At 35.6% G+C, this 12,282-nt stretch overlaps 1 protein-coding gene across 1 annotated transcript; it reads right to left on the bottom strand.

Moving 5' to 3' along the window:
- Nucleotides 1-11,699, bottom strand: gng3 (guanine nucleotide binding protein (G protein), gamma 3). Its single transcript, NM_131841.2, is given in 3 exon segments — nt 1-934; nt 6,879-6,978; nt 11,622-11,699. Coding segments are annotated over 2 exon segments (228 nt in total). The 5' UTR covers nt 6,978; nt 11,622-11,699; the 3' UTR covers nt 1-805.
- Between the last annotated feature and the right edge of the window lie 583 nt (nt 11,700-12,282).

Raw genomic sequence — 12,282 nt, 5'->3', positions numbered from 1 at the left:
TGTTGTTTAAAATCTTTATTCATTCCTTCATTAAATTCTGTCTGCAGTGTTTAATCCGTTACTTGAGACCACAGTTTTCTGACATTTTTTCTTCAATGGTTGTTTTTTGTAAGCTAATTTCCAACTCTTAGAGACTAGACACCACTTACTTAAGTGGTCATAAAAATTAAACCTTTTATGACACAAGCTTCAGTTTACAAATCCTATTAGGAGTGCTATGTACTGGTGGTATTTGTGTGTACAATAGGTATCACCAGTCTCACCATGATCTAAACTTGAAAAGCTCTAACAGTTAACCAGACATTTCTACCAGCGTACATAACCACCTCAAACAAAACATTAAAAAAACAAATCAAAATATACATACAGAATATCGTAAATCGCCATAGTATACTATGAGAAGAACATAACCAATGTCTCGAATATAATAAACTTTGACATACCCGGACCCACACCTATTTCCTTTTGTTTGATTAAAAAACTGTGTGCTTGCATATGTGTGTTTATCAGTGTGTCATATTCATCCAATCATTTTGCACAATGATGTTAATTTGTCCCCTTAATGAGCAGGAACATCGATTACCAAAAAAACCTAAAGAATTCAAATATCCTCACAAACATAAATATATAAATCTCTGGCCTCTGCGCTGTCAGTTGATGAAATTTAGAACCGCTTTTGTGTTTACTGGACGTTAATTTGGGATTGATTTATCCTTGTGGTGTCTCGTCGAGTGTTGTGTCGTGTTGTGTGATGTGCGTACACAAATCGTTATCATCTAAATTAGACTAATCCTGGGCGTCCTGCTCAGAGCAGAGCACAGAAGAACTTTTTCTCCCTGAAGGGGTTTTCTGAAGTGGGCACAGGGGTGATGAGAGGATCCTCGCATGCATGGGCATCACAGTAGGCCATCAAGTCCGCTGCTGCCTTAGACACCTAAAGATACAGGAGATATCAAGAAAGAGATATTAGAACTGATTAATCATTTGAAAAGACATTTGTTATGTTTATGAACGCAAAAGAGTCCATTTCTAATAAAAAGTGCATTCATTTATATACATTAGAACGGAAAGAGTATTGACATATTAGAATTATATACGTTTTCATTTAGTACAGTGCATCTGGAAAGTATTCAGAGCGCTTTACTATTTCCACATTTTTTATGTTAAAGCCTTATTCCAAAGTGGATTAAATTAATTTATTTCCTCAAAATTCTACGCACATTACCCCATAATAAAAACGTGAAAAAAAAATGTAATTGTTGCAAATGTTTTAAAACAGTGGTTCTCAAACTGTGGTACGCGTACCACTAGTGGTACGCGGGCTTCCTCCTAGTGGTACGCGGAGGAATCGCCAAATAATGAAATAAACAATTAACATTTTTAATCCCTTGATGTGAACTATATTATCGATGTGATCAGCTTTGGCATTTTTGTGAAGCGTACGATCACAGCGCTGTGCTTAGAATGTTTATTTTAGTGCAATTTGTCATAAGCTGCTGAAAATCAGTTTCCGAATTGATTCTGAAGCGTGATTTGACTGACATGAAAACTGGCCAATCACAGTCGACCTTGTTTAGTTTTTTGCGTAAAACGTAAGGGCGGGACAAAGGCTTTCTGTGTCGCAGAGACAGAAAAAACAACTTAAAAACAAATGTGTTGTTGGAATAATGCTTCTCGGATGTTTTCACTATCGAGATGTCTAGCAGAGTGATTAAACCGCGGACATATTTCCTGCCTATTTGATGATCTTCATACACGTTTCGCTCTCAAACAGCGAGTCGACTCGCCTCTGACCTGTCACTCCTCTATACTGTCTGAATGGCGGCGCGGCAATGGAGGTATTGCGCAATTACTCATTTCTGGAAAGGTGGCGAGTGCTTTATTTTAACATGAAAGCGCATTCATGTACGCAAATCACTAAAACAGATATGCGAGCTCTTAAATAAGCTTTTTTCAAATGAACTGCAAGTCCTCTCATGATCGCGTGTGTGCTCAGATTGAACACAATCGTGATCTGTTCTCTATTAAAGTAGACATTATTTGTCTTTGAATACTTTTGACTAAATTTAGTCAAGGGACAAAGTTATCAAATATTTAGAAATGGATTGATACATGATCGATGACAATGCTAATGGTCTTCTTATTTGGCTGTGTTGTGAAGTGAAACTTACTTTTAGCAAAGGTGGAACTTTTTTTATTTCTTTACGACAAAAGAATTATGCTGGAAATGTTTCCGGATGAGGTATTTGTGTGATTTACACATTTAGCTGTATAGCTGTCTTAAAGCATTACAGGTCAAAGCAATCCGTTGTTGCTTATTGTTTATTTAAAAATAACAATAAGGCTGTTAAAGCACTGCTTTGATAAATGTATTGTTGTCATATTTCAAATACCTCAAGTAAAATAAAGTCATTTGTTTTATTTTTTTACTGACAGTGTACTTGTGTTTTTTGTTAAGTTTGTACTTTGTATTTTAGTTTAAGATCAAGTGTAAAATAAAATCTCCATGTGATGTACAGCTATTTAAGAAACAAATTTGCCATATTGTAAAGAAAAATAGTGTAAAATATGTAAATAAAAGGCTAAATTTAAATATTTTCATCATATACTAAATAAACCTTTCAAAGGTTGAAAATATTGTTTAAAAAATGGGCAAAAAGTGTCTCTATGGCCTTAAAGATTATGTGGTAGTTTTACCAGTGCTATTGAAAAAGATTAATTGTCATGAAAGGAAAAATGGACCATACTCTCTTTGTTTGTGCAAATTCCTATACATGTAGCTTTGGGATTTAAGCAATTAAACCATTCAATCAGGTTTACACTTCAAAGTGATTTCATAATGAAAATCTGATTTTGTTTTTTTCAAAAGTAACCAACTAGTACTTTTTAAAAGAGTACTTTGTACTTTTACCTAATATTAGTTGTATTTACTAAAATGTGTGTAATTTTAGCAGTGTAATAGTGTTTTACTTGAGTACAAAAAATATTTCACAAGCATTTAGTGCAGGTTTATTATATTATTAATATATGATTAATAATAATAATAATTATTATTATTATCAATAATGGTTTTTATTTGTATCAATTCCTATGCAATATTTTATGGGTTGCTGAGAATACATTTCAATACATACATCTTCAATACATAGCATGTCAGTCTTAAAAATAAAAAAATAGCTGCTGGAAAAAGTGCTTAAAATTCCTTGATTTTCATTAGGCTGTGCCTGTATGAACCCTGTCATATGAACATTTAACATATATTTCAAGATTTGTCAGAAAGTGTATGAATATGCCATATAGCCTATATTTATGAGGTCCAAGCAACATTTCCAGCTTTTGATGAATAGGCTCCTATAAATACTTTAGATTTAAATACAGCAGTTTTCCTTTTACTTTTTATATATATTATATATATTTTTTATTTTTTATATAATTTATATATATTCCTTTTACTTTTTATACATATTCTTAATAATAGGAATTAATCTGCCTCGTTTTCAAACTCTGCACAGCTGTAGCTGCTTAATTAGGCCTACGGCGCAATTTTTTTTAATACTGGTCATTATGGTGGTACTTGGAGAGACAATTTTTTTCTAAGGTGGTACTTGGTGAAAAAAGTTTGAGAACCACTGTTTTAAAAAAATAGAAAACCTGAAAAATCACATGTTCGTAAGTATTCACAGCCTTTGCTCAATACTCTGTTGGTGCACCTTTGGCAGCAATTACAGCCTTATGTCTTTTTGAATATGATACCACAAGCTTGGTACACCTGTCTTTGGGAATTTTTGCCCTTTCCTCTTTGCAGTACCTGTCAAGCTCTATCAGGTTGGATGGGAAGCGACGGTGTACAGCCATTTTCAGATCTCTCCAGAGATGTTCAACAGGATTTAGATCTGGGCTCTGGCTGGGCCACTCAAGGACATTTACTGAGTTATTGTGAAGCCACTATATTGATATGTTGGCGTTGTGCTTTGGGTCATTGTCCTGCTGGAAGAAGAACTGTCGCCCCAGTTTGAGGTCAAGAGCACTCTGAAGCAGGTTTTCATTCAGGATGTCTTTCTATATTGCTGCATTCATCTTTCCCTCTTTCCCAACTAATCTTCCAGTTCCTGCTGCTGAAAAACATCTCCACAGCATGATGCTGCCACCACCATGCTTCACTGTAGGGATGGTATTAGCCTGTTGATGTCAACTCCGAAGAGTTCAATTTTAGACTCTCATCAGACCAGACAATTATGTTTCTTATGCTCTGAGAGTTCTTCATATGCCTTTTGGCACAAGGCAGGCTGCTATGTGCCCTTTATTAAGGAGTGGCTTCCGTCTGACCACTCTACCATACAGGCCTGATTGGTGAATTGCTGCACAGATGGGTGTCCTTCTTTAAGGTTCTCCTCTCTCCACAGAAGAATGCTGGAGCTCAGACAGAGTGATCATCGGGTTAATGATCACCTCCCTGACTAAGGCCCTTCTCTGCCGATCACTCAGCTTAGATGGCCGGCCAGCTCTAGGAAGAGTCCTGGTGGTTCCAAACATCTTCCACTTACGGGTGATGGAGGCCAATGTGCTCATTGGAACTTTCAGAGCTGCAGAATTTTTTCTGTAACCTTCCCCAGCCTTCTGCCTCGAAACAATCCTGTCTCAGAAGTCTACAGACAATTCCTTTGTCTTCATGCTTGGTTTGTGCTTTGACATGCACTGTCAACCCTGGGACCTTATATAGACAGGTGTATGCCTTTTCAAATCATGTCCAATCAACTGAATTGACCACAGGTAAACTCCAGTGAAGCTGCTGAAAAATCTCAAGAATGATCAGTGGAAACAGAATGTACCTGAGCTCAGTTTAGAGCTTCACTGCAAAGGCTGTAGATACTTATGCATAATGTGATTTTTCAGATTTTTTATTTTTAATAAATTTTAAAAAGCTAAAATCTTTTTTCACATTGTCATTATGGGGTATTGTGTGTAGAATGATGAGGAAATAAATATACAAGTATTTCCTATAGGTTTTGACAAATTGTGAATTGATGCAGTATTAAAAAAGAACACTTCGATTCATAAATTCACTCAATCTTTTCCCAAGACATCATTAGTTATTAATATAGTATATATATATAATAATATAGTAGTATTATATATAATTTGGAATTGTGTTTGTGTGCCCTACTTCACATATATGCATCCTAAATTTTATTAGAAAATTGAATTAGTATGTCCCAAGTCTATGATGAATTGAGTATTCCAAAATTGATTTCAGTCACAGCAACGGATTAAATGACATTGAAGAGTTATCTGTTGCCATCTACTGGCAAAATAATGTAATTACAATCTTTAGTCAAAGTCTAAAGTTACTTTCAAATGATTTCTTCTAATTTGATCACTATCCTAGATATCAATGTTTACATTGAAGCTATTATTTTATCCTAGTTGAATAATAACTACATAAAGATGGAGAGTGTATGGGTGTTTCCCAGTGATGGGTTGCAGCTGGAATGGCATTCGCTGCGCAAAACATATGCTGGATAAGTTGGCGATCCATTTCGCTGTGGCGACCCCTAATTAATAAAGGGATTAAGCCAAAAAGAAAATGAATAAATGAATGAATAAATAAAGACAAAGCTTTTATAGCTTTTTCATAACTATACATGACGAGTGCTCTGTTTCTCACTCCCTCTCTCATTCTCTGCGATGTAAACAGAGATCTGAAAGTCTGCTATAACACTTGCCGAACATAGCTGTCATTTATCGTTGAATTGTTAATCAAATTTGTTAAAATTGTTAAATTGTTAAAATCAAATTTTTGTTTGTGTTGTTTTTTTATCGAGTCTTTTTTATCGAGTTTTTTTTTAAGTTTCTAAATAAACTTAACAGGAAACTTTCCCACTGAAGAGGAGATTTCAGGCCCAAGGCAGGAGGAAATAACTCATTTCCTTTAGTCTTTCTGAGAAAATAGCCACTTTAAAACAGTGACAAAGCCAGATATTTTGAAATGTGTGAAGTTTATTCAAATGGGATGGACCTCAGTTCCTCAAATTAACTAAATATCACCATTTCACAATTTTGAAAAAGCATACACAAAAAAATGCAATTAAAAAGTTCTAAATTAATATTACTAATATTAATAATGTATAACTGTGCACACCCGCATTTTTATGGACACATTTTGGTTTCTAGCTTGACTAAACATTAGTAAACTATAGTAGATTGCATATTTATTTTAAGCAGTTCTTGATGTTCTTGATTCATATCTGCCCAAACAAAGCTTAACACGACACATACATTTCGAGACAGTCATCACAGATCATTAAATATTTTTTAACGTGATAATATATATTTTTAGAAATATATTTATAATTTAAAATATTATTTTTTGTCTACTTTGATAAGGTGTCCCTGCCATCTGATTTTTCCAATGCCATTCCAGCGCTTATGTACTGTATTTTAAATATACACACAAATTATTGAGTATTATATACATGTTCTTACCTCTAATCTAAGACATATTATTGGGCAGTTCATGAGAAAAAAGGGCTTAAAATCTTTATTTACATTTAGATAATGAATAACTATATTTGACTACTTTCACCTTCATGTCTGGTATATAAAATGGTTTTAATTGTACGAGAGGTTGAGGTCGATGCTTAAAGGCTGTTGAATGCCTCAGATTGTACTTGTAGGACACAGTTTACCACAGGGATTGTAGAATTAGGTCATACCTATTAACCTGATTCCAGATCTTTGATCACATCTGATACAAATTAGTCTGCCATGTACAGGCTGGTATAATAAGACATACAGGTATTTATAGGCGGGCAGGATTACAGCTAATCTGACTTTTTGCTTGCCACATTTTCTGTCTGTTTTTGGACTGAAACGCTCACCTTGATTCGACAAAAACTGGCTTCAATCTTCAGCTGCTCCACCAGCTTCCTGGCCTGACCGACGCTCATGGTGCTGTTCACAGGGGTGTCTCCTTTCATCCTGCCCACAAAAATAAACAGAGGTCAATGGAAAATGCAAAAATATAATATGAAATGAGGGATTTTTATATCGTAAACGTGGTATTTTGCTGCCCTATTCTGATTCTACCAGTGTAATGTGGTAAAATCTTACAGTAAGGTCACATTAATGTTAAGTAAAGTGATTTGAATTTTTTAAAAGTAAAAAAAATATATATATTTTCAACAAGTTATTCAAAACCTGCGTTCATTTTGTCTCATAAAAACTAAATATATTAATTATATCATGGTAAATCTGTTAGAAACAGTTGCTGCTCCTCCTTGATATACAGTAGAGTGTAAACAAATTTCCACCAAATCATTTCAGTTAACTATTTTAGTTATAATTTGGTTAGATATAGCAGATAAGGTGTTAATGATTCACATTATGATCGTATAATCCCTTCAGATATGCACAATTCTTTCAGTTTTTTCAAGTCCACAGGCTTAAAACCAATATATATAGTATCAACAATACAGCCGGCAGCTAGTACATTCAGCAGCTAGCTCTGCAACTCTCACATGGTCACCCACTGAAGCTAAGCTGGGCTGCACCTGGTCAGTACCTGCATGGGAGACCATATGGAAAAGCTACAGTAGGTTGCTGCCAGAAGTGGTGTTAGTGAGGCCAGCAGGGTGTGCTAAACCTGTGGCCTGTGTAGGTCTTAACGCTCCAGTATACAGATGGGGACTCTATACTGCTCAGTGAGTGCTGTCTTGAGAGGGGTCTGGATGCAGACCTGGTGCAGTGCAATCTGAGCTGCATCCAATGCTTTTTAATGCGCTGACCTAACCCCACCTCTAACCCTACCCCTTTGCAGTGACGTCACTCGCTTCATTTGAGAGCATTGTGTCTGACATTGCGTCGCTGAGGGATGCAATCTCAGCCTGCATCATAAAGGCTGCATCCTGATACTTTTCGGGTGAGATATTAAGCAGAGGTCCTGACTCTTTGTGGTCGTTAAAAATCCCATGATGTCCTTCGAAAAAGGGTGGGGCTTTAACCAACGTTGCCCACTGGCCTCTGTCCATCATGGCCTTCTCCTAACCATAAAAATAATTCTCTTTTAATCAGTAGTTTCATATTTTTTTTTCTTCATTCGTCTGTTTAACACAAAAAAAGATACTTTGAAGAATGTTACTAACCACTGACTTCAACGGTAGGACAAAAATGCAATTAAAGTTATTAGATACAGGTTAAAAACATTCTTCAAATTATCTTTACAAATCCTCAAAATATCAGAAGAGAGCAACTCAACTAGAACTGGAGATTGATTAAATGAATTAAAATTAACAGATTATAATTTTTATATAATTTATTAGTAAATGTTGCAATTGAAATTAATGAAGCTTACAAAATAACATTTATCTAGAAAAATGCTATTTTTAGGGCATCACAATGGCAATGTTCACATGAGTTTCCTCCAGGTGCTCCGGTTTCCCCCACAAGTCCAAAGACATGCAGAATAGGTGAATTGGTTAAGCTAAAATTAACCGTGGTGTATGTGTGTGAATGAGAGTGTATGGATGTTTCACAGTGATGGGTTGCAGCTGGAAGGGCATCCGCGCTGTGTAAAACATATGCTAGATAAGCTGGCGGTTCATTCCACTGTGGCGACCCCAGATTAATAAAGAACTAAGCCAAAAAAAAGAAAATGAAGGAATGATGCTATTTTTATTAGCTTATGTTTTTAAATAATTTATTTAATAAATGTTAAAGATATTTTTAGATCTAATCTTCTATATCAGACTATACTGTGTCAAGGTGCAAACATTTATTTTTGAAAACACTACGAGTGATTGAAAACCTCAGCAGATATTTTGACTTTGATTGGCTGTTTTTCTCTCTCGCCTCGACTCCTGCCATAAGTATTTATTTTCAGCTCTGGGTTCACCTTTGTGTCGCTCCAGACAACGGCAGAACAGCAACTACTTGGAGTTGGGGATAAAGATAAAAAGTCTAAAAAGGTGCTAAATAGTACAATAAGTGGCTATTTAGCTCATAATTACAGGGTAACCATTTAAAGTGGTACATACTGTAGCACATATATCTTTACAGATGGTGCTTTGTGCAGTCTGTAGCATTTAACCCACTTGAGGCTTTCTCCACAGCTTTAAAGAACAAACCTTTTCTGTTTAATCAGACAGGAGATTCTTTATTTTAATTATCTGGGAACCTTTAAGTTTCTTGTCTGTTAGACTCTGGACAAAAGAAGTGTAATCTGCCTTTTTGTAAAATAATTTTGTATTCTATGTCATTTTCTTTTTATCTTGTTTACGGATTAATTAATTTAATTGTATTTTTTTATTATAATTTTTCATGATAAGGTCAAGATTGGAACGATATGAGTCATGGATATTGTCTTATTAATCATTCATTCATTTTCTTTTTGGCTTAGTCCTTTTACTAATCTGGGGTCGCCACAGCGGAATGAACAGCAAACTTATCCAAAATGTTTTAAGCAGCAGATACCCTTACAGCTGCAACCCACCACTGGGAACACCCATACACACTCATTCACACACATACACGATGGACAATTTTAGGATACCCATTTCACCTACAGCGCATGTCTTAGGACTTGTTAGGTCCCATGTGAACGCGAGGAGAACATGCCAACTCCACACAGAAATGCTAACTGACCCATCCGAGACAGGAACCAGAGACCCTCATGCTGTAAGGTGACATCACTACCTACTGTGCCACCGTGTTGCCCCATTGTCTTATTACACAATGTAAATTTCTGATGTGTTTTTGCTATAAAAACATTTTTAAAAAATGTAACATCTTTGTAACATCTTAACCACCCCAAAGAACAACTCAAGAACCAAAAATCGATTCTTCTCCTATAATTACTACCCAAAGAACCACTTAAATGCTTCTCAAATATATATAGTTATAGTTTCAAAATATTTACAGATATTTTGTTATATGAATATAAATAAACTTTTCTTTACATGTAAATGCAAATTTACATGCATGTGCGTAATAAATATTACAAATAAATACGCACAGTACTTGGGCTGCACAATATATCGCTTCAGCATTAAAATCGCAATGTGTCCATTCTCAGTAGTCACATTGCAGGATTATAGATTATCAGCAATAAAGATTGAACAGTGTTATTTTACATTACATTTGATTATTCAATTACTCCACCTGAATATCTGACTACTGCTTGACCCTCCAAAAGCCCAAAAACCACTGCTTATAAATTTTTTTTATCTTTGCTCTACCTTGTTCATGCTTGAGTTTTTAAGTTTGATTCACTCTGCTACAAAATTATCCCGATCAATCTAAATTAAAGATTTAATTCCAAAAAGAGCTACTCAAACCATCATCGCAATATATATAGCAGAAAAATAAAATATCGCAATGTCAGATTTTTCCAATATCGTGCAGTCCCACACAGTACACACAAAATTATTATATGAATGCAAACTTTTATTTTGTATGCGATAATCACGATTAATCATTGAAGAGCATTAATGTACATCACCTTCTGTAAAAATGGCCTCCTCAACATGGTCAAACTGTACCCAACTACTAAAGAAATTAAAAATTGGCACTTTAGATTAAACAAACTGTGCATGTGCGTTTTTTATCTCTTAATCTTTTGCCCAGACTGCCTTTCATATGGAAGTAGCTGATTATTGTAATAGCTGTGATGTGCTATTCCAAAACAGGAATGATTTTAAAAACTAGATCTTTATGGTTATGACTATACCCTACCAATCATCATCTATATTGTGAACAAACCTCAATAAATAATTAAGTTTACGTTAACTAATGCAGACAAAGCATCTGTAAAGTGCTCCTGATTCTGTTTATAATGCACACAGTCTCTAATGGAAGCATCATCCTGTGGTTCAGGACTCTCAACCCCTCTGCTTTACTTCCTGTCTTTCCTCCTTCTTGGTATCATTTACTACAGATTTGCTAAAAGCTGCTGCCCTAGAAAACCAAAACCTCAACTTAGATCGCAATGATCTGATAGTAACGCATTTCACCTTGCTGAAACCCTTCATTTCCAGATGAAGATCGTCAGAAACCATCGCATATATAGATTTGGAATCATTCGTAATCATAAAAATATCAATATACACCAAATATTAGCAGCATTAATGAATCTGGATAAGATTTCAGCAAAGTATTAGAGCATGCCGGCCCCATTTTCATTATAGAAAATATGTTTGCTAGGATCTAATCAGCACTACACAGAATATACCACAATATCTGAATGAAAAAATAATTAATTTTTAAATATTATCTCTATTAATGTCAACATTTAGGCATATATAGACATGAAAATCACGTGTTGCAGCCAGCAAAAAAGAGAGAGAAAAAAAAACTAGGCCAGATACACAAATGACAATCACAGCTTCACAGATCTCCATAATCATCAATAGGACTACATCCTTAAATAAGAACATGAATATTAATACAGCTGCAATCAAATAAACTGATCATCTTAATAATAAAGCAATACATTTCAAATAAATGAACATCAAGATGAATTAAGGGAAAATGGAGAGCAAGAAGGATTTTTAAAAAGCCCAGAGAACTGTATTCGTCTGTTTTATGATTCCGGCCCTTTTTAAATCCTTTTTTATCCCATTTCTTACCCTTGCTGTATTCCACTTGTGGTGATATCTCTCCCTCCTCTTCTTTCTTATCCCTTCTCTCTCTCTCTCTCTCTGTCTGTGTTGTTGCTTTCAGTGTAGCCGGACCGCACCCTCATACACAGTGTGGATGCTACCCAGTTCTGTACAGTCCAGTGCACTGCAATTCTGCTACAATGAACACCAGTCTCTCGGTGCACACAAATCCCCCCTGTGCAGACAGTGGAATGTGCCGAGAGGGGGGAGGGGCCGCTCATGGAATTGATTTATTCTGCGCGGTGGATCATACCATGTTTATGACGGGAGAGGGGGGACGGATGGGGAGGGAAATGTATTGAAGAAAGCCAGCGTTTTAAGAGCTAAAATCTCACAAGATGTGTTCAGATTGTCAAGAATTAAAAGAATAAATTTGATAGGAGTGAAAATGTATTTTGTTTGTTGGTGGTGATGCTGCTGAAGCTCCTGAATAAGTGAGCCTTCCCTCTCTGGTCTGTTACCATGGGAACTGCTGCAGTCTCAGCCTCTTTGTCTTGCACTGATGCTCCATTTTGACTCAGTGGTCTCTCCCACTTTGGTGAAGATCTTATACCCCACTATGGCAGACCGAATTAACATTCAGTCTATAAAACACACTCATATCTGTCTTCGTGATATACCAGTGCTA

The sequence above is a fragment of the Danio rerio genome, chromosome 21 (genome assembly GCF_052040795.2).
Source record: "Danio rerio strain M-AB ecotype USA chromosome 21, GRCz13ab, whole genome shotgun sequence".
Lineage (NCBI taxonomy): Eukaryota > Metazoa > Chordata > Actinopteri > Cypriniformes > Danionidae > Danio > Danio rerio.
This window is presented reverse-complemented; position numbering and strand designations above follow the sequence as displayed.